The 22716-nt window shown below is 39.6% G+C and overlaps 1 protein-coding gene across 2 annotated transcripts in view; it reads right to left on the bottom strand.

The window, feature by feature from the left end:
- Positions 1 to 21395, bottom strand: part of ddr2a (discoidin domain receptor tyrosine kinase 2a) — a 32885-nt gene extending 11490 nt beyond the window's left edge. The window contains exons 1-4 of one of the 2 annotated variants that reach the window (XM_061778271.1): positions 21238 to 21395; positions 12269 to 12375; positions 2923 to 3025; positions 715 to 940 (exon numbers count right to left, since the gene is read on the bottom strand). In XM_061778271.1, the coding sequence (XP_061634255.1) occupies positions 715 to 940; positions 2923 to 3025; positions 12269 to 12350 (411 nt within the window). In that variant the 5' untranslated portion in view covers positions 12351 to 12375; positions 21238 to 21395. Of the gene's footprint in view, positions 1 to 714; positions 941 to 2922; positions 3026 to 12268; positions 12376 to 20581; positions 20677 to 21237 lie in introns of those variants that run through there. The other variant, XM_061778272.1, reaches the window with a different exon arrangement.
- Positions 21396 to 22716: the final 1321 nt, after the last annotated feature.

The raw sequence follows: 22716 nt of genomic DNA, 5'->3' as shown, positions 1-22716 counted from the left end.
CTGCGTGCGACACACACACACACACACACATTCCTGTCACGCTTTAAAGTTCTTTTTGTTGTGGGCCACATTATAATTAAGCCCGTGGGAACTAGAACGGGCTAACTCCATTTTTGTCATTTTTAAGTTAAGCACCGAGATGAATAGAGAAAAAGGTATAACTTTCCGATGAATACTGTTCTAAATCAAGGGTTGGTTCAGATTTTGACGCATCGGGCGCAAGTCCTTTTTCCGTATTTATCAGTGCAACGCTATGCCAACTCTCATTTCCAAGATGGCCGCACCCAGGAAACCAGGCTTCACCTCCCGTAAAACATCCCAGAAAGTAAGAGATTGATAAAAGAACAACTTTAGTTGGGTGCCAGTGCATCTGCCTGTTAGTAAAGCATGTTATTTACCGCCTTTCATGATTAGACAGATGTTTGGAGATAGCCCACTATTGCACTAAATTTGCTTTTATTTTGTAATGCCACTTTGGGTATTTTCTTTCAGGCAACCTAGAAGATACTGAGCAGCATCCAACCTATGAAACGTAAGATATCCATAGTGGTTCAGTAGCGGATAAAAGTGCAAGCAATATGATCCAATATGAATATCCAATATGATATAAATTAGTGTTAAACAGGAGTCAAGGAAAGATTATGGCAAGCTTTTTCACAGGCCGCATAAAATGACCTCGAGTTCTACACTTGCACTCTAAATGGACTAACTCACCTGCTTGCCCTGCCGGTTTCGCCACGAGATCCAGCGGCTGCCATCGCGGCTGTACTTGATCGTGTACACCTGGGCGAACTCGTTGCCGATGCCGCCGGCGTGGCGACCCTGGGTGCCCACCAGGGTGATGAAGTGGAGCGAGCGCAAGTCAATCTGCAGGAACTCCTTGTCGGGCTCCACCGTAATCTCCGGACACCAGGCGCCGTCGCCCTCTTCAAAGTCCAACCTGGGAGGCGGATGCTGGAGTGAGACTTAAGGCTCATTATGTTAGAGTTAACGGCTCAAAAACAGTACACATCGCCTAGTGGAAGAGGAATTGTAGGACAGAGTAGATGTGAGTTGTTCGTCCCAGTTGTTATACAGTAGACCAGGGGCTGGCAAAGCTCCATTCTTTAATTCAGTCCACCATGTGTTTACATTAGTAAGAGTCCTGTAATATGCGTTGCATTAATTTAGCGGTTAGGTTAAAATGTATTTATTCATTATTTTTTACATTCATTTCGCTCATTAAATAACTGCAAAATGAACCATTTTCATACAATTGTAAAATATGTTCATGTATTTATTTAATTAGGTATATGGTTAATTAATTTGAATTAAATTAATTATAAATAACACATGACTTCTAAAAAGAAAATATTATTTTTATATTAAAATAACCAATAGTATTTTACATACACATTCAAAATAAATAAATACAACAAAAACGTTTTGAAAAATGAACAGTTTTACATAATTGTGTTCAATTAATTTATTGAGTTCATTAAATAATTGGCTATTTATTAGAATTGAATACATTTGAAATAATAACAGTAATATAACAAAGAAGTATTTTACTATTAAAATAAACAATTGTACATATTTTATATGCACATTTAAAATAAATAAGTAAATATATAAAATATACGAAGATGAAGCTTTGTAAAATTTGTTTAAATAATTAATTACAATTAAATTAATTATAAATAACACTAATGAGATTTGATCATTATTTTATTATTAAAATAAAAAAATACTGTATATTTCATGGCATTATACACCTAAATTTATAATAATTAAATCCAATGTAAATAGCCTGATTAAAACATGAGAATGAGTTATTGTTATTAGTTTTTCATATTTTACTTTTCATTTTTTACATACAGATTTTAACTTTTGTTGATTTGTTTTATCTCATCTACCTGGCAGATCTGTCTGCTTCAAACCCAATTAAAAAATAAAAATAAATTGCCTACCCTTGTTCTACACTAATATAGAGACACCACAAAGTGTGCATTGTACAGTAAATTGTATCTTTCAGGTGTTCATTATGGGTGACGAGAGAAATGCAGCCAGATGAGAAAGCGCATTACATCATCATCATAAAAGTAACTGAAGGCCACCCGTGTTGTGTTTGGCAAGCATACACACAACAGACGCACACACCATCTTAATGGTGCTGCTGAGAGTGGTACCGATATGACCGTTTGTGGTTTCCTGAAAATAAACAGGCACCTTGCTGGATAGACCGCCCACACACCAACCCATTATCAGGGTAAACATGCTATGAAGTCTGTGTATGTGTGTGTTTGTAAGTGTGCATGTGTCTACAGAGGTGCGTTGAGATACAAGTTGAATTTGCTCCTTGACCAAAATCATAACTCAAAACATCTTTCCCCACTGAAATGAATGGAATTGCCATTAATCCGTTCCAGCCTTACTGTAATAAGAATAACGCTCTATAATATAGTACTCTCTAAAAACATTCAGTAATGACATAATTTAAATGTAAAGAATTAAACCGTTTTTGCCTTTTTTGTTGTTGCTTCAATTTAATGGACATTGTGCTGCTCCTTCTGGTGTGCACACCTTGGCCATTCGATGGCAGTACAATACAGATAAAGACATACACGAGGAACAGTTTAACAACTGACTCAGTAAGCTGCAGTAATATTAGTCATTTTTCGCAAAGGCTGAAAAATATATGCCTGTGAGTGTTTTATATTATCTGTGTACATGTGTTGCACCACCATTTGTGTTCAAATATCTGTTCCTTTATGCGTTAAAACACAACAACACTGACACTATTTGTTAGCCTGCCTATGACGTTCTTCATTGTTAGTTGCGCTTTGTGCATGTATAAATGGACATTTTTGGACTTTTTTAGGGTGCATGCTGGAGAGGGGCTGCGCACTGTGCCCGTGGTTCTCTACGTGTGAGACACACTACCTGCCGTATCGGGCTGCAGTGGATTCGGACCACTGGCTGGAGGCGGAGATGTCCTCGTCCTGAATCTGTCCTCCGGACATACCCAGGGGGTAACGACACACACCTAAGACACACACACACAGAACACGTTTCACTATATACATCCCGCACAAACTTGATGAGGAATATAAAAAATTCCACTTGGCTCGGTGTCAGCCCGGGCCATAAATTCATCATGAAAACTTTACTCAGTAGGGGGTTGGGGAAAGTTTGAAACTAGAATTTTCCCAGTGGAAAATATTTCAAGGGCGTTCCCTGTTGTTGAAAGGTGGCATCTGTGGCCTGAAGGCAACGGTCACAGATTTGATTCCAAAAACACTGAGCGATTGGTGACATGTAGAGTCTAATAGAGAGCCTAATAAAGTAACATGTAGGTCTTTAGCTACAGTATATAGCATAGTATATAGTTATCAATGAGTGAAGATGTTTCACTCCTGGGTGTAGTCTGACTAGTGACGCACTTCCGGTATGCGCCGCACGTACACTATTCTGCCAAAAGTATTCGCTCACCTGCCTTGACTCACATATGATCTGAAGTGACATCCCCTTCTTAATTAATAGGGTTTAATATGACATCGATCCACCTTTTACAGCGATAACAGCTTTAACTCTTCTGAAAAAGGCTTCCCACAAGGTTCAGGACCCCCTACTGAGTAAAGAAGATTGGTCAAAAATTCCCTACACACATAAAAAATGTAAAAAGTTCGACATGTGCAGAGGCTCCACTTCAATGCAACACACACACACACACACACACACACACACACACACACAGCGCCCACCACTTGCCCCTGCCTGAGCTAATGAGGCACTTTAAACATCACATCCCAGTTACAAGATGGTGTGCACACTTATGCAACCACATTTTCTCAGCTATTTTTATGTACCCTCTTGAAAATATATATTTTTTAAATCCGTGGTGTTATACACGTGACAGGTTACATTAATGGCAGAAAATGTTTTGAAATGATCTCTTTTCTTATATCACAAAACCCCGGCATTAGAATAGGGGTGTGCAGAGTTTTTATATCCACTGTAAATTCAATTTACATTGTTCCTACTGAAAAATATTAACTTGGAAGACTACCAGCATCTACTGTATTGCTTTTGCTTGACAAAACACATAAAAGGCTTGGAAAAAAAATAAGGATATTGTTGGATCCGAATTACCATCAAACTGGGTTATTGAAATAATAAGCTAGATTCACTGTGTGTGTATGTGTGCGTGCCAGTTTAAACTGGCATGGTAGGATGGCGTGTGCGTAGCTGCATGAGGTCAAGCTGGCTGCTCAGAGAACCATTACGCCCCCATATTGCGGTCAAGTAGAAGCAATATGCCCGCTGTTTCCTGCACGCCCCCTCCTTTACTCTTGTGTGGTCTCTTCTCGTCTTGGGCCTACCCTCACAAGAGGGAGATTAACCCCAAATAAATTCCAGCTGTTCTAGTAGACTTTTCCTGGCATTTTATTTTGCTTTCTAGTAGAAGCCTGAAGGTTTCATGCTAACACTGAAAACCATTTCAAACTCATCATAATACCTTCAAACTTGACGAAGTTCCCAGTTCCATGTTGAAGCAAAACAGCCCCAAATAATGATGCCAAAATCATGCTTCACTGTATGTATGGTGTTCTTTTGGTGATGAGTAGTGTGTTCACACCAAATATACTTCACCTATTGGAATTATGGCAATAAAGCTCAACCATGGATTGTGCTGTAAGATATGACTACATAAATGTCGGGAAACGCCCACTAGACCACCTGAACTTTATTTAGGGACAATCAGAAGCACTTTAAATGGTGCTTAACATGAGTTTGAATGTCTTTTTTTTAAATTCTGAACACAGCCACTTATGAGAGGGTATGCACACTTATGCAATCCAATTATCTCTGTTATTTATTTTTACTTCCCCTTTGCAATGTTTCATTTTCATTTTCATTTCAACGGAATTATACAGATTATATGTCACATTATGGGTGGGAAAAGCTTTAAAATTATTTATCTTGGTCTAGTTTAGGACAAGTGGAGAGTTTAAAATCTTCCCTGAACTGAAAATGCATTTAGGGGAAATGTGTAGCATCCCAGATTACCCAGAGAAAACACAAACGCCACACAGGAAGGCAGGTTGAGATTCGAACCCTGAACCTCAGAACTGTGAGGCAAACGTGCTTGCCACTATTTCACCGTGCTGTCAAGACAAAAGTCCCTTGATAAAAAGTGAATAACAAATTGATTTTCTCACACGCCATGTAAACTGGCTCAAGTCACTTTGGGATTGGATTTACTGATTTCTGGCCCGGGAAAATTTTACCCTGGTGCTGGTTGACCGACTCCACCTGACAGGATGTGACCGCCAGGTAACCTCGTTTGCAGTGAAAGAGAGAGAGAGAGTGTGTGTGTGTGTGTGTGTGTGTGCGCGCGTGCATCTGCGTTTGAAATGAAATAAAACAGCCAGTGGGTCACATGACCAGCTCCGGAACGTCAGACGGAAGTTGTGGGGCGACTGAAAGTGCGAGCATGGAACCTGGTCCCCTTTGAGAAGACGCCAGCAACAGCAGAGCTCAAGGTCTCCTCTGTCCCCGCTTTCTCTCTGCGCTGATCTCATCCAAATATTTTCTCAACGTGGAAAGCAGAGAGGTTTTTCAGAGCCGTCACTGATGAGACGATAAATGCAAGACCTGATACATATATATATATACACTTTAGAAAACCATTTCCAGACGTCACAGACTATCATCCGTTCTGATTTTTTCAACTTGGCCTCAACAACCTTTAGCCTGCATGTGTTTGCTCCCCTCCCCTCGCCCCAGAGCTCTCTGGTTAGAACTTAGAAGCATGCTACATCAAGCCAAACCGCCGGACTCTTCTAATATTCTCATCCTATTCGAGGTACTCTGCAGGCTAAATAATTACAGTTTTCTGAAGGACGTGGTGGTCAAAAGGCTCAAACAATCACATCCTGATTTGACAGAAAATGTAGAGAGAAATCCCATGACCAGATGTTGGTCTTCAAGGATATCAACACTAAAACAGTAGTTCTCAAACTTCGAGATGAAACTTGGGTACCCCCAAAATAATTTGCGATAAATTATTCTGAGGCGATATGGTGACCAAGTAGTTAGCACATCAGCCTCACAGTTCTGAGGTTGGGGGTTTAATTCCAGGCTCCTCGTGCCTGCGTAGGTTTACTCCTGATACTCCGCCTTCCTTGGGTCAAAGATTTCCAACGTGGATAGGTCACTACTTTTGCAACGTATAAATGGGCGCCATATCTTTGACAATGTTCACTGCGATTGACCCCGTGATTGACTTCCACCGGGCTCCTTTTTTGTCATACGGAAAACAATGTGAAAATTATGCCTCACATATCATCTGTTCCTTAGCGCGAATTAAACTTGTAAGTCGCTTTTTTAAAAAAATAGTTACTCGACGAGGCAGGAAAGTGGCTAAATAGAGCAACCATATCACTAAATTGGCAATACTGACTGTGCTTTTAGAAACTAGCTGCTCTCTGGTCACAGCCATGTTGTTGGTTTAAGCAGTGCACATTAGCTAGCAGTGATGAATACATCTTCAATTTAATTCAATTGGATTTGGTTTAAAACGTTTAAAGACCTCTGGACTCAAGCAATAGGATGTGAAGAAATTTGGAATAGGACTTCAGAGACTAGAGAAGGATTCAATATACTGGATAGACTTTAGATTTGACTCAAGTTCAACTACGCATGACTTTACTTGGACGCGTGTTCAAAGACATCAAATGTAACTTGAACTCAAGTTCAAAGACTCGACAAGGACGCCAAAGTATGAACATTTCAGACATGACTGACTAAATCTTGAAACATCAAGACTAGACTTGGATTTGTCCTTCTTATAGATTTGAGACTGAACATGTGTTGGGCCTCAAAGATTTGAGGCGAGACTGGTCTTTCCACTGGAAGATTTTGAGGCTAGGCTTGGTCTTGCCCCTAAAAGACTGAGACTACTCTGTCTAAATCCTCAACGAATTGAGACAATACTTCCTTTTCTCCATAAAAGACAGAGACAACACTAGATCTTGCCCCTAAAATACTTCAGGCTTGACTTGGTATGGCTCTAGGAAGACTGAGACTAGATTTGTCCTTGCATTAAACGGATTAGAGAATATACTTGACCCTAAATGATTTGCGATTAAACTTGGTTTTGCCCTTAAAAACCTGAGACTAGACTTCGTCTTAGAAGATTTGGGACCAGACTTGAACTTGCTCCTAAAAAATAAATAAATAAATAAATAAATAAATAAAGAGAGAGAGAGAGAGGCTAGACTTGGTCTTGCCATTGGAAGACTGAGACTAGAGTTGGTGTTGCCCCTAAAAGCCAAGACTAGACTTAAGGTCTCGCACTAATAAAATTAAGGCTCAAATTGGTCTTGCTGCTTCAAAGACTGACACTCCACTTGCCCATTGAAAGACCAAGACTAGACATGGTCTTCTGCCTCAAAGATTTGAGGATAGAATTGGGCTTGCTCCTTGACAGACTAAAATTGTAGTATATAGTATATATATATGTAGTGTACTGACTAAAATGTGTTGAACTGTATTTGTTTGAATTGCTGTTGTGAAAACTAGCTAAAAGTTTGTTTGGTTCTTTGTGTGGATGGATACTGGGGTGTCCTGCGTTCCGAGGGGTCTGTGAACATTTCAGGTTTTTTTTTTTATGATTGATTGAATGGGTGGTGCGTCCAATGGGATTCGAGGAAGGAGGTGGGTCGTGTGGGGAGAGCGGGAGATGCGGCGGGAGAGAAGAGTTTTTTTGGGGGGTTCTTGACCTGGTTTTTCCACGCGAACGGATTTACTGTTTTCAACGCGAACGGATTTACTCGCAGGTCCTGCCTGCTCAACGCCACCGGGCTGCCGCTTCGACGCTACGGGATCCAGTCGCTGTGCCTACTGAAGCGTTTTACGCCAATCGGTTTCGGTTTCTCTTCCCCAGTGAACTGAGGGTTCAACGGTTTTGTGAGTACTGCCAGTGAGGGCTACATATATGATAGTTCTTAATAATTAAGACTAGGCTCGGGTTTCTCCTTGATAGACTGATACAAGACCTGGTCTAGCCTATAGAAGATTTGAGATGGGGTTTGGTCTTACCCCTCAAAAAATTCAAGGCTAGACTTGGTCTTGACTGACATTAGACTGTCGGGTCTGTATGAAGGTCGTTTGGCACATCCAAGATGGGGAGTGAGACATTTGAGAACGTTAACGGATGTTAAGACAGCCCGTCCAAATGTTGGTTTTTGCTGTGTTTATTTATCTACCCGACCCACTCAGAGGTGACCCCTGAGGTGAGCAGCGCGGCCAGTCATTTACATGCTTACGCATATCGACCCCCCACCCTAAACACACACACACTACCCATCAGGTTTCACATTGAAGCCACAGAGTCTAAAAATATCAGCCCAGGAGAAGATGGAAAAACACCAGCTTTGTGTTACAGAGCCCGAGAGAGGGAAACGGAGCAAACCTCCATCTCCTCATCATTTGGTTTTCTGAAAGGTGGACTTGTTCACTCATGTTACCATCTAACTTCTAGCGCCAAATACATTCAGACACACACCACAACATGTCTGCAAAATATAAATATACACACAGTATGGACTAACCATTTTATGCTGATGGGAAATGGGACATTTAAGATGATATTACAAATAAACATAACAGTTTTGCCAATTGTGTTGGATTTGTTTGTTGATTAATTGTGTCTTGAGACAATTGAGGCTAAATGGAGGGCACTACTTGTCGACCAAGAAACCAGGCCCCAGTCTGGTCCAGCTTAGCAACATGAAATTTGGTAGGCATGTCTATCACAAAAAGACTCTCCAGACACTGTGCCTGAAAATACACAGGGAGTCGGTCATGTTAGGATCACTTTGGCCGCTTCCAGTTTCTACTTGTCCTTCAAAAATGAACATCTCCTTGAGATACTATATGAATATCTCAGCTCACAATTCCATCCATACATTTTCCATATTATTTACTTACTTACTAGAACATCTAAACTACGTTACTACTTATTCCATTAAGGTCAGGGGTGCGCGAGAGGCAGGGTAACGCTTAGGCTGGACGTCAGCGAATCGCAGGGCACATACTGTATGGACAAACATTGATAAACAAGCATTCATACTCACATTTACACCTAAGGACAATTTAGTCTTCAATTAACCTAACACGCATGTTTTTGGAATGTGGGAGGAAACCAGTGCCCGAAAAAAAAAAAAACATGCAAGCACGGGCAGGACATGCAAACTCCACACAAGAAGGTTGGAGCCTGGATTTGAACCCACAACCTCTGAACTGTGAGGCGGTCGTACTAATCACTTGGCCAACCGTGACACCTCAGGCTCATAATTAAAAAAACAAACTTTCAACCCCAGAATTGGTAGGCATGAGTAGATCTATATTTTTTGGGGAAAAAAACCCTCAAGAATCCATTCCAAAAAAGACACATAAAGTCTGCCATTATGGTTTGAAGCGGCCATTTTAGGTTCAATTTTGGCTCCTTTCGATGGTCCTTCAAAAGTGAACTCCTCAAAAAGATATTCTCCAAATGCAACCAAATTTGCACCACGTATACTCGGCAGACGGGGGGACCCTAAATTCTCAAACATTTGAGTGTTTTTGTTATTGCGTGTCGGTGGACCATGGCGGCATAGTTCGATGACTTCCCATAAAACAGGAAAGTCTAAAAACTCATATTTTTAAAATTCACACCCCAAAGCCAGTTTCCTTTTAGCAACATTAAATTTGATAGGCATGTCCATCAAGAGAAGACCCATAAAATGTCTCTCAAAAATCCATGCTCAAAAGGACACAGGAAGTCTGACATTTTTCTTTTTTGAAGCAGCCATTTTAGGATCATTTTCAGGGGTCCTTTAAAAGTGAACCTCCTGAAGCCATTTTGTTCGATTTCGACAAAAATTGAACCATGTATACCAGACGGATGGTTGACCCTGAACTGTGAAACCGTTGAGTTTTTGTCATTATGTGCAGGCAGACCAAGAAACTTTAATAACTGAGCTCCACAAGGTCAGAGCTTGTTCCTTGTGTGTGATAAAAGTCCCACCCTGAAAGTGCCTCCTACTGGCAGAAATGCATAGATGCAACAACCCGATTGGATTCCCGGACACTGCGATTTCTTTCAAATTCTGTAGACTGGCACCAAGTCCTCTGTCTGGCAACCCATTGGACATGGGAGTCAACTGCTTGTCAATATGCAAAAAACAGTGATAGCTTTTTGGCTGTGTGTGCTGTCACCCCCGCCTTTGTATACACTAAACACACTTCTAACGCTCACCCACTCAGGACTCGGATGGAAAAGACAGGGATGGTATAAACTCCATTGCTGGGGAATTTTAGACAGGGGAAAGTTGGCTTTCCTCAGCATCTCGGCTCGATTAAATTCAGCCGTGACTGTTTCACTGCTGTGGGGAAAAAATAACTCTTTTAGGTGGACGTATCCTGCTTCCATGCATTAGAGCAGGTTGAGAGCGGGCTTGTAACGATGCAAACAGACTGGTGAGAAATCCTCGAGTCGTAAACACACTTTCTTTTCTTTTTTTTTTTTTTTTTCCTGAATTGTGAACTTGTTGAACTTTGACCACAATCTGACGCACGAACAGTCCTTTATGTACACACACACACACACTCACAAACACACACACACACACACATACACACGCATAGAGAAAGGCTATTTGAATGAACTTTCCTGATGTCAGAATGTCTGGTATGCATTAGCCACAGACTCCAGTAGAATAACTGGATCCACAGCGAGCGTGTTTTCAGTCAGATATTTGCATGTGAGCCTGTACACACACACGCACGCACGCGCGATCGCACACGCTGAAAAATAGCAAAGCAAGGTCAAACGACACCAAATTAAAAGTTGAAGGGCAACTATCTGTTTACATTGAAATGGACCACCGCTTGTCCTGCCTCGCACACACCCACTCACTCCACCCGCAAAGCGGCTCTGAATAACCAATTAGATTGGCTGACTGGTGTCACGTGGGAGCAGTTACAATACACGTGATTAGTCTTTTATCAACATTCTTAGCATCTACTGTAGCGTACAGTCGAAATAGATTTATATCAGGGGAAATAAATATTTCCTCCCCTGCTGAATTTGTAAGTTTTCTCACAAAGAAATTAACAGTTGCTAATTTGTATAGGCAGCATTGTGTCCCATAGTCGTTAGCATGTCTTCCTCACAGTTCTGAAGTTTGGGGTTCGATTCGCAGCCTTACTGGGTAGAGTTGTTCTCCCGGTGCTTGCGTAAGTTTTACGGATTCGTAAAAATGCATGTTAGGATCATTCAAGACTCTAAATTGTCCACAGTTGTGAATGTGAGTGTGAGTGCTTGTTTGTCTATACAGTCATTCCAACATTTAACATTTGATAACTTTGATATTTTAGAGATTATTTTACCTTCACCAATAAACCATAAAAAGAGTTGCAGACTGTTACTCTCTTTGTAAGCAAGACAATTTACAGCTTGGGATCAAATAATCACTGTATGTAAACGGACATGATGCTCTCTCTGCCCCATACTATGTGTTGCATTTGTAAAAAAAAAAAAAAAAAAAAAAAAAAAAATCTCTGCACAAAGACGCCAATAAATGGCAAAACCAGACAAACAAGATCCGAGTATTTAGGCGCAGTGAGCCTGCTCGATAGAAAACAGCGACATTCCTGTTGTTGTCGTCAAAGTTGGGCTTTCACAACACACAGGCTATATCATGCCAAAGAGTGGGAAGAGTGAAGCAGAAGGATGTGGAAGGGATCAGGCATTTTCTTTTGGGTTTTTTACAGGGAGTTCACTGTGACCTTTTCTGACTCAATTATAATTCATTGTTATGGAGTTTTAGAAATGCGTCCAAAAATTAAGACAAAACAGGTTTTTACTGGCTTTCTAGAGTTTCATCCATAACCCAAGACCTTCCTTTTGGTTCTTTTTTGCCTCTGCCTACCAAATGTTACAACAAATGACTTCCTTGTGAAAGAAATAAAAATATTGGTTTTATTTTAGTGACATCACAAAAACCACCCGAGCAGCAGAGCGCTGGGGTGAGGTGGCATCAAAGAAGCCAAAAGAAAGAAAGAGACAGTGGACCACATGGTTCCCGCTAAGCACAACTTATCCAAAATCTTGGGAGTCTCGGCCCCAAAAGCCAAAACTAACAAACGTCGCTCATGTTTAGTATTCACAAAGCGCGGTGCGTGCAGGGTGAGACACAAGATGATGGCAAATTGTGATCCTGAAGCAAGAACATACCTGGGTTGACTTGTGAGCTGACGCATGCGAGAGAGGACACGAGGAGCAGTAGCCACAAGCGGGCATCGCGCGGGCGCTTCATCACAAACAATGGAATGGATCCTGACCTGGACACACACACACACAAAAAAAAACCATCTGAATACTGTGAGTCAAGCCTGATTTGTTGTTAATGTCAAAAGTACATACTCTACTGTTTAAAAGTTTGGGGTCACTTTTTTGATTGAGATAACATTAAATTAAACAGAAATACAGTCGAGATCCTCTGCTTTTCATTCAAAAATAAGGTATTTCTAAGTGACCCCCACATTTTTGAACGGTAGTGTATATGTACAACGATTATCTGGGTGACCCCAAACTTTTGTACGCCCTTCTCACCTCCACACCCCAAAATGACAGTTTTGTAACAAACTGAGAGTATGAATGCTAACAATGCGAACATACTGACTAAATGCTGTGTGACAAAAGAAAGACACTGACTAATGCCAAGGAACATGGTTTCTTTTCTTTCAGAGCAATTTAAATGATACTGAGCGGGATCCAACCCATGTAACTGAAGATGATGATATTACCTCAGTTGTGAATAAAAGTGCAAACAACATGATCCAAGTCCAAAGTAATTATATTTCGCAAAATGCCAAAATCTGAGGAAAACCAGTATCCAGAACAAGTAATCATATCCAGATAAATGAACAAGTTTTTTTTGGCACTCATAAAACTTGAAATCACTAATTTTTGCTTACAACACAAAGTAAAAATCGACCAAGCGACAGTTTTGGCACTCAAAATTCAAGGTACCATTCTAGCATCCATCCAATTTAAGATCTTGAATATTCCATGTTGCTATGCTGCAGTAAAGTACAGATACCTGGGGGGGGGGGGGGGGGGGGGGGAAATCTACTTAAGTACAGTAACAAAGTATTTGTTCTTGGTTACTTCGCACCAGTGATGAATATCACCTGGAGGTGTCAAATAAACCACCTTAAATGGATGCCGTGTGAGCAGTGTTGACCAAGTCATTAACGCCTGACTGACCCGCCTGTGTCACTTCAACCTAAATGCTTTCCTCGCTAAGCTCTCCGGGCGGCCGCTAAGGTTACGGCCACTTCCCATCTTTTTGAGGCTAAGCTCGCCTCCTCTCGCCTTCACCTCCGTGCTAATGAAAGCCAAACAGCTGTCAGCTTGTGTGCTTTTGGACATCCATTAAAAAAAAAAAAAGGGGGGGGGGGAACGTGTGATACAGGTATACGCTTTCCTGTAAAGGCCTCTGTGTGTGCTGGGGTCTCGGCCTACTTGGAGATGACTATTTTTGCTTTTTGCCCATTGACTGTGAACGGAGGTGCATCCAAGTTTTCAATTTCGAGTAAATTGAACCAGGCTCAAACGGTCACAAAAAAAATGTATATTAAATGTATAAGCAATGCTTTAATGAACATTTTAACATTTCTAACTGTTATACAAGTTTAAAAAAGAAGTTAACCACTGCAAAATATAATTGTGCGCAGTAGCATGGGGCGGCTAAAAAAGAATTGACAAGAAATTATTACATCCTATCATCTAAAAAAAAAAAAAATGCATACTGTACCCACAGCGGCTATGACAAGTGTACAATCCCAGATAAGGTAAATCATTTCAAAACGTTGTACACCATTTATGTGACCCACAACCTGTACAACTCAATTGAAAAGAATTACAAATAATTTCAAGAGTAAAAATAAACACCTGAGATTATGTGGTTGCATAAGTGTGCACACCCTCTTATACACACACCTGCCACCACCTAAAGTGCCTATGATTAACCCTAAATGAAGTTTAGGTGTTCTAGTAGGCTTTTCGTGACAAAATAATTTTCTAGGTATTAAATATACCATGAAACACAGTGAAGACAGTCATCATAAAGAGGAGAAAATATGGCACAACAGTGACATCAAGACCTGGACGTGCCTCCAAAATGGATCAAAAGACAAGAAGAAAACTGGTCTGGGAGGCTGCCAAGAGACCGACAGAAACATTGAAAGAGGCTGCATGAATTTCTGGCAAGTACTGGCTGTTCAGTCCCACAGAAAGTGACCACAATCTTCTGTCTTCTTCATAAGTTTGGGTTATGGGGTATGGTGGCAAAAGACTTGAAACATCCCAAACACTGCTGGGAGTATTCATCTGCTTTATAAAATTTGAATGTGTAAAAAAAAAATCAATGATGAAGAAAAAGGGAAGTAACAAAAACCAAAACGCACTTTAGGTGCTGACTGATGTGAGCTGGACTACAAATTTTGTTTGAAAAGCATCAATCGTTTGGGGTGTTCTACTTTGGAGGTTCCGCAGGATTTCAAGCTTTCTTGTTGTTTTTGCTCCAAAGGTAAAATTTTTGCAACACGTCTCAGATTCCAGCTCCAAAAACACAAGCGAACTAGAACTGGAAAGGACCGGGGCTTCGTTTCGAAGCCCAGCTGCACAAATCCATCAGGGGTGGATTTATTCTCATGACTTCTGCGAGGTGGAGCCAAGTTCAAACACCGTGGGCCAGAACAAACCAGTTCATCATTCTCCTTTCACACGCTCAGCGATAACAATAACAATTTATTACATATTACATAACGGCAGAGGAGTATTAGGGCTGCGCGGAAAAGAAAAGACAAACTATGAGAAAAAGATGCAATGTTCTGAACAAGAAGTCAGAATTTGTTTGAGGAAAAATTTTATTTATTGTGTGACTATACACTGTGTATATCATTATATATAATGTATGTCTAATATTCTATATACATTATACATATATATATATACAGTTTATCTCCATGCAAAATAATACAATAATAATTTTATTATATTAAATAACATATACAATGAAAAATAGATATATTGTATATATAACAAATATTTTAATGCTAAAATATCATTAGTTAATCATGATTTTTCAAATTCACTGTTTTACAAAAAAAGTGACAATCTAGTTGTTGTTTTAACAAAGAAAAGCGGGGGTGAGGGGTGGGTGAATAGTACAGTATGTGATTATTTATTGATTAAAATGTCAAATTACAGTTCTATTCTAGTAATTTACTATCATTACTGACCATATGCTGTATTTTTAAGTGGTTGAATGTTATGCTTGAGTCATTGCTCATTTGAAAGTCATCAAACTCCCTGTTCAAAACGATCAAACGTGGGAAGCTTGTCAAAATTGAGAGTCCGCATTAAAGCACTTCATAATGGATTCTCTCGTTTTTTAGTGCTCCGATACATTTGTTACGCTCTGTTCATCTGCATTAGCAGAAACTACAAATCCATATTTATTACATGTTGATTGCATCAGAATAGAGCGACTATTGACTTGAATTTCTTCTTCTGAAAGGGGAGGGGGTGGGGGGGGGGAGTGAATTGCCATAAAACAAATATCAAGCAGCAAGAACAGGAAGTGGAAGAGGACAAATAATCCCCTCAGCATACACACTAGTAGATCAGAGGGATGAATCAGATGTAAAGCGGCACACACGCTGATGACTTTCCGATAACCTGAGCGCGTGTGGTTACGTAAGTCACAGCAGCTTGACGTGACTCAACACTCCGAACCAAAGTGAGGGCATCCAAAAAGCAAACAGCAACACTTTTAATGTTTTCCCAGGCGTCAAACTTACTTTTTTCTTTGAATTATTATTATTTTTCTTTGTACGAGTTCAACACAGATTTAAAGCTGCATTCAAAGGGTGCGCAATTTGACTTTACGGTGATGCCTTGAGATACATGTTTAATTTGTTCACTGACCACATTTGTGACTCAAAATCTCAAATCATCTTTCCCCATTGAAATGAATGGAAATGCCATTAATCCGTTCCAGCCTTCCCAAAATAACCCAAAAAAATATTTGTAATGTGTATTTTAAATTAGCAAGCTATATAACATGCCAGTTTATTTAAAAAAAAAAAAAAACATACAATAATGACATAATTAAATAGAATGTCAAGAATTCAACTGTTTTTGTCACACTTTCTCCTCCAATGTACGTGCTGCTCATTCTGGTGTGCGTGCCTTGGCCACCTGGGAGCAGTATAATACAGACAGAAGGATATACATGGAGACAGACGAGATGACACAACTCCTCAGCAGTAATATTAGTCGTTCTTCGCAGAGAATAAAGAAGAGATGCCTATGAATCTGTCCACATGTGTTGCTCCACCATTTGTGTTCAAATATCTGTTGCTTAAAGGGTTGTAACACCACTACATAGATGCTATTCGTTAGCATGTCTGTGACGTTTCCCATTTTGTGTTCGCATTAGCATTGAGATAGTGGACTTAAAGGCTAAGCTATGTGGTTGTTTTAAGTACATGTGTAATTCTCTTTGTTTTATGTTTAGTCGGACAATAAACGTCAACTGGGAGCGGAATAAAAATAAAAAACACCTTCCTCCATCACATGAAATGTGAGACAGAATGGTGGTGGAGTGGTAAGCACATCTGCATCACAGTTGTGAGGTTTATTTCAGTTATAAATTACTGTACAGTTTCCACGATGTTCTAATTCGTAGGTTCTCAAAGTCTGGTAGGAGTACCTCCAGTCGTACACGAAAGAATCACTGAATTCAATGTTCAAACTGTGCATAATTTTTACAGTGACTTAAAAGTTTTTTTTTTATTCAGTACATTTGTTCAGTCTAGTCCACTTGTATTTAACAATACATTTGCATTTCATCTTTTAGAACTGTGATGTTTTCAATTAATCATTTTGTGATCATTTTAATTTAAACTTTATATGCAGTACATTTTCGTTGAATGATTATTTTATCCCCCACATATCTACCTGTAAGCGCAGTGTTAACATTCAAACAATCTCATTTTTCTTATTGTCATTCATTCTCATGTTACTTGGTGTTAGGATTATGAAGGGACCCTTCCCCAAAGTGTATGTATGTAGACTATAGTGGCTTGGTGCTCAGACCTGATTGCCATACGGAGAGTCTAGAAGCTACGCAACATGTGCTTTCAATTATTTCCTCTCGTGTCGACCCCCACACCTGCCCCCAGGCCGCAGCGTCACAGATATTTAACTTTTATGGCAATACATGAAATCCAAATAATCCAATCAGACCTGAGTGGGCTCCAAATGTGGTTGCAAATTTACAAAACAAACATCATATACTGCCATAAAAATCATGTGTGATGACTAATGATAACCAATGAATCAATTTAGTGAATGCTTTTTTTATCAAAAGTTCAAGAAATTGTATGTTGAAATACCCCTCAAAAGTATCCGAATCCTAATCTATTTTAGCGTCACGCATAATACGCATACAGACACACACCAAGAAAAGTTTCAAAACTGACTCAGTGAATCGCAGTAATTGTTTTTTTTCAGAGGATAAAGAAAATGCCCGTAAGTATAGCTAAATGTTCTGTCTATGCGTGTTGCAGCCCTGTTTGTGTTAAAATATCCACTGCTTAAAGGGTTATAACGCCGCAACTTGTTAGCCCGTTTTATGGCATTTGTCAGCATTAAGCTAAGCTAACTTACCTAAAGTATGTGATTGTTTTAAATGCACGTGTAATTCTCTTTGTTTTATGTTGTCGCAAGTCAAAGCCAAAAAAAATAATAATCAGTCGAGCGACGGCTCCTATCTCGAGAAACTCGTATGCCGAGTCACTCTCAAGTCAAACCACCACTGTATTTTAAAAAATTAATAGACATTATACTCATATTTGCGACAGCATTCATTGAATAACAATTGCATACGAATCATTGTATTACCAGGCAAATTCTGAGGTAAATAACATGAAGCTGAAAGTATTGTGGCTAACTATCAGTGGAAATGACCAGAGAACAAATAAAACAAGTTTACTTGCCCGTTCAGGTCTTCGAAGGTATTTACTGTATTTTAATTTTATTGTAGTTGTATTATACTTTTTTTTTTTTTTACTAATTTTTACACTTGTATGACATTTAAGAATGTGAAAATGGTAATTTTAGCATTCCCAGTGCATTTAATAACGTATTAGGACAAAAGTTACAGTGGATATAAAAAGTCTACACACCCCTGTTCAAATGCCAGATTTTTGTGATGTACAAAAATGAAACGTGATTTTTTTTTAATTGTTTTTTCGGGAGGGCATGTACAAGTAAACTGAAATAATGTGTTCGCACAACCGTTTCATTTTTACTCCCCTTTTTGAAAAGATGAACAAAAATGCAGTTGAGTTGTACAGGTCACATTAACGGTGGAAAAAGTTTCTGAAATTATTTATCTTGGCCTCATTTTTTAATCACAAAAACCTGGCATTTGAACTGGGCTATGTAGAGTTTTTAAATTCACTGTATGAATTCATTTGACATTATTTCCTATGTGTAAATATTTTATTTTAGATAAGAACAATTTGGGAGTCAACCAGCATCACCTAACGGAGTGTGTTGAATTTTGGAGGCATGTATTTTTTCCCCCAAACCGACTAAATCATTTACCAAACACCTGCAATTGTGCAACACTGCACGAGTGTGCAACGTGTTTTGTCGCACAAGTAGACGCCTGATGTCTAAAATTGTTGGCTATGAGTTTGGTTTGACTCTCACGAGCTCTGACATGGTGACAGCGCCACTGTGAGATTGGAAAAAAACAAGAGCTGGGGCCAAAAAAAAAAAAAAAAAGCTGCAGCGATGCATGCTCACACACACACACACACACACACACACACACACGCACAATTAATGCAATATCAATAATATCAATTGTGTGTACAAATTAAGTTGCTCAAGAGGATGCTAATGTACATAGCATGTTGCGTAATAGTTAATGATGAGCATGAAAAGACCAGAAAGGCTCGGTCTCCGTTACTTTCAGCCTTTCTTCAAAATCTGATTAGTTTTACTCTATTTTAGTTTCATTATATAGTGGCTGACTTGTTTTTACACTGATTAAAATATTACTGAAAACATTGAATGTACAGTTAATGAAGATTTTATAACAACAGGTTTTATTAATTCCAGTAATTCAAATAAAAAGCTACTCGGCAAAAACATTTGTGTTCCCTCTACACTAGCTGTCAAATGGTGAGTCGTTTTACTTTATTTTGGTTTTATTATACAGGGTGTACCAAAAGTAGGTACGTTCTTTCCTTCCTTCCATTTATCCTACCTTCCTTTGTTCCTAATTTCCTCGCTTTCTTTCATACCATCCATTTTTCCATCCATCCTGTATCCTTACATATCATTCTTGTTTCCTTCCTTCCATTAATGTTTCCTCACTCCCTTTCTACCTTCCACCCTCCTTGTTTCCTTCCCTCCTTCTGTCCTCCCTGCTTCCAGTCCTTCCTCCCTCCTTTTGTTACTAACATCCTTCTTTCTCGCTTCCTAAATTCCTTCCATCGTTCCATCTTTACTCATTTCCTTCCTTCCTACTTCCCTCTTCCTTTTTTTCCTCAGCCTTTCTCCCTCCCTTTCATCCTCATCCAAAGTATATAGGTACTTTTGTCCTACTCTGTATATGCTAATACTAATATCAACTATACTTCATGTAGTATTTTCAAAGGTTAGTAGAGAAGTGCAATCCTACGTCATCAACAAAAGTTCAAAGTAGACGTTTTGTCAGGTCGTGTACGTGACCTTAGGTGTCATGGCGGCGCTCGTAGTGTCCGTCACGATTGTCAGTGTTGTTTGAGTGTCACGTAGGTGTCACATGCAGGTGTCTGCATGTGGCGTGTGCCCGATAGATGACCACACATTGACCTCGTTTGCAGCCCAGAGTCGAACACCGCAAACCAGATCCTTATGAAAATTGTTATTACTGATTGGCCAAAAACATTATTTGCCATTATTCACAGACAATTTAGAAAGTGCATGATGAAGGAAGGAAGGTTAATGCAGACACTCACACCAGCACTTGAGCTGGCCAGAAACCTTATTTTGAATTCTCAAGATCAAACATTAATAAATGTAATTGGAACTAACATGTGTAATTATGTGTAAATGTAATACAGGAAAAACAAATAATGCTGATACTACAAGTCCCAGAATGCACTACAATAGCGATACAATGTTTGTTTCCCCTTTTCTCTCTCCTGTTAAACCAGCACTCACTCTGCGCTCAGGTTGCCCATTTGAAACAATTTGTAGCTTTATTACTAAAAAAAACAGTCGTTCAAGACATTTATTTGTCCTCAAAATCGTTTTGCGAGCTGGCTAAAGACAATTAGCTTGCTACTTCCTGACTAGGGCAGCCTTGGAGAGTAAAAAGCGTTCGGCGAAGCGCTCGCTTGTAAACTTTAGGGAGTTATGATTTTATGTCATCAATAAGATTCGACTCTCTTTTGCTCCTCTGTTGTTACTCACTGGCGCTCACGTACGTAGCTCAATTGAATCCTTTTCTGTTGTATGAACGAATCTTTGGTGTTTCATGTGTCTTTGAGCCCTCTAATTATGATAAATGGCTTGGCACTTGCTGACTAGTACGGCGGCCCGTAAGGATCAAGACACGTTTGGTAACTTGTATTAATGAAATTGTGAATGATGAATGAAAAACATGTTTCAATACCTAACTAATATATACTTGAAGCCTGTTATTGTTCATTCTGTCACTGAACTAGCCCAATCCGACTAATTGGGCTTATTATCAAAGTATGGCCCAGTATGTGTCAAATTCATGTTAACTTTTTATATTTTTAATTTGACAAATTGCAAGGTGCTGTATGAATAACATTCTTAATTGGGAGTGGGGAATTTCCGAGCACCCCTGAAGTTCACATCAGAGATTTGCCCGGGTGTGTGACCTGGTGAAGAATTGGAAAACATTAGGAGTGTTAGCTACAGTTCAATAGTATTTTCAAATTTAATTAACTTTTGTTGTTTGAATTGAACGCTGTTATATGCACGGTGATCCACAATGTTCAGTTCATTAGAGAAAGGCTTCTTTCTGTGTTTGATTCTGCATTTAATCACTGCAAGACCTTAAAACACTTAAAAAAAATAAGAGAAACGCTTGGACTTACTTTTATCCTTTCAGACCATTTGCCTAAAGAAGAGTATTCCAGTGATGGGATCGGGCTTACGTGAACGTCTCGCTGGCTCACTTCGGCGGCGCCTTCGCTCGGGCTGATGTAAGACAACCCCGCACACATAGGAGGAGGGATAAGAGTGGGGGAAATAGAGGGAGAAAGGCAAGAAAGAAGGAAAAAAAATCCCTCACATTCTGTGGATTCTTGGGAGCCAGCCAAAGTCCCAGAATTCCACATGCCACACATAAGGTTTCAATTTAGGCCCGATCCAAAAGGCTCCATCAGAAAGCTTTCTTTCCTCGCTTGAAAAGAGTCTTTCTTTTTGACAGCCACTGGAGCTTCAAGGTAACGCTTGTGCTGCTGTACGAGAATTTAAAAACAAGCGTCCAAGCATTTTCTAGATGATCTTTAAGATCACTTTTTTTTTTTTTTTCAGTCGTATGTTATGACTCAGAATTCAGTTCATCAGAAGCAAATGGTCAAAGCAGACACACAAAATAGTTGTCTTACAATGCATCATACAAAAGCGCACTTTATTTATTATTTTATTTTTTTGCTATAAAGTCATCAGAATGGACTCGTCCAAATTGCACAAGTTACTGTATTTTCACACATTTTTTTAAGGTCAGTGTTGGACACATTCCAAAAATTTTAATTCACCAAAGTCTCTAAACCATCCTTAGGTGTGAATGGTTGTTGTCTATATGCGCCTTATAACATGTTGGCAACCAGTCCACGGTGTACACCGCCTCTCGCCCAAAATCAGCTGGGACAGGCTCCCGCTCACCCACAACGCTATTGAGGGCAAAAGCGCTACAGAAAATGAAAAATCGACGGATGACTCAAGAGTCCAGTTTGTCAGAAGCAAATGGTCAAAGCAGATGCACAAAAGGCGAGTCGTCTTACAGTGGCGTCATTCAAAGACATGAGTTATGCATTAGAAAATCATCAGAACTGACTCATCCAAACATGCAAAGATTAGGTTTCACCAATTTTTCAAGGTGAACGTTTGCTCAAATGAGCCACTGACAACCCCATATTTGTCTTTTTTAAGCTACGCGCAATAAAGAATGGAGAAAAAAAATCCTTTGTATGAATACTGGTCTAAGTCAAGTTTTAGTTCCACTTTTCACATATAGGGAGCAGTCCATTATTGCAATCAGCACTTTTCCCGGTGCAACACTCGCTAACTCCCATTTCCAAGATGGCCACACCCATGAAACTAGGTGTTTTCTGTTAACACCCACTAGTTCTCAGTGGCACAGATAGGTTTAACTAGTGGTTAAGCACTCCTGCCTCACAGTTCTGACGTCATGGGTTCGTAGTTCTCTTCGTGCTCGCGTGGGTTTTCTCTACTCTACCTTCCTGAATTAAATTAACGTACATTTTATTTATATCGTGTTACTTCTCTCTAAAGCAGTGGTTCTCAAAATATTGACATCAATACCACCTCAAAAATTATTTAGCTCTCCA

The sequence above is a fragment of the Phyllopteryx taeniolatus genome, chromosome 7 (assembly GCF_024500385.1).
Source record: "Phyllopteryx taeniolatus isolate TA_2022b chromosome 7, UOR_Ptae_1.2, whole genome shotgun sequence".
Classification (NCBI taxonomy): Eukaryota; Metazoa; Chordata; class Actinopteri; order Syngnathiformes; family Syngnathidae; genus Phyllopteryx; species Phyllopteryx taeniolatus.
Note: the sequence above shows the minus strand (reverse complement) of the source record. Positions and strands in the feature narration are given on the sequence as shown.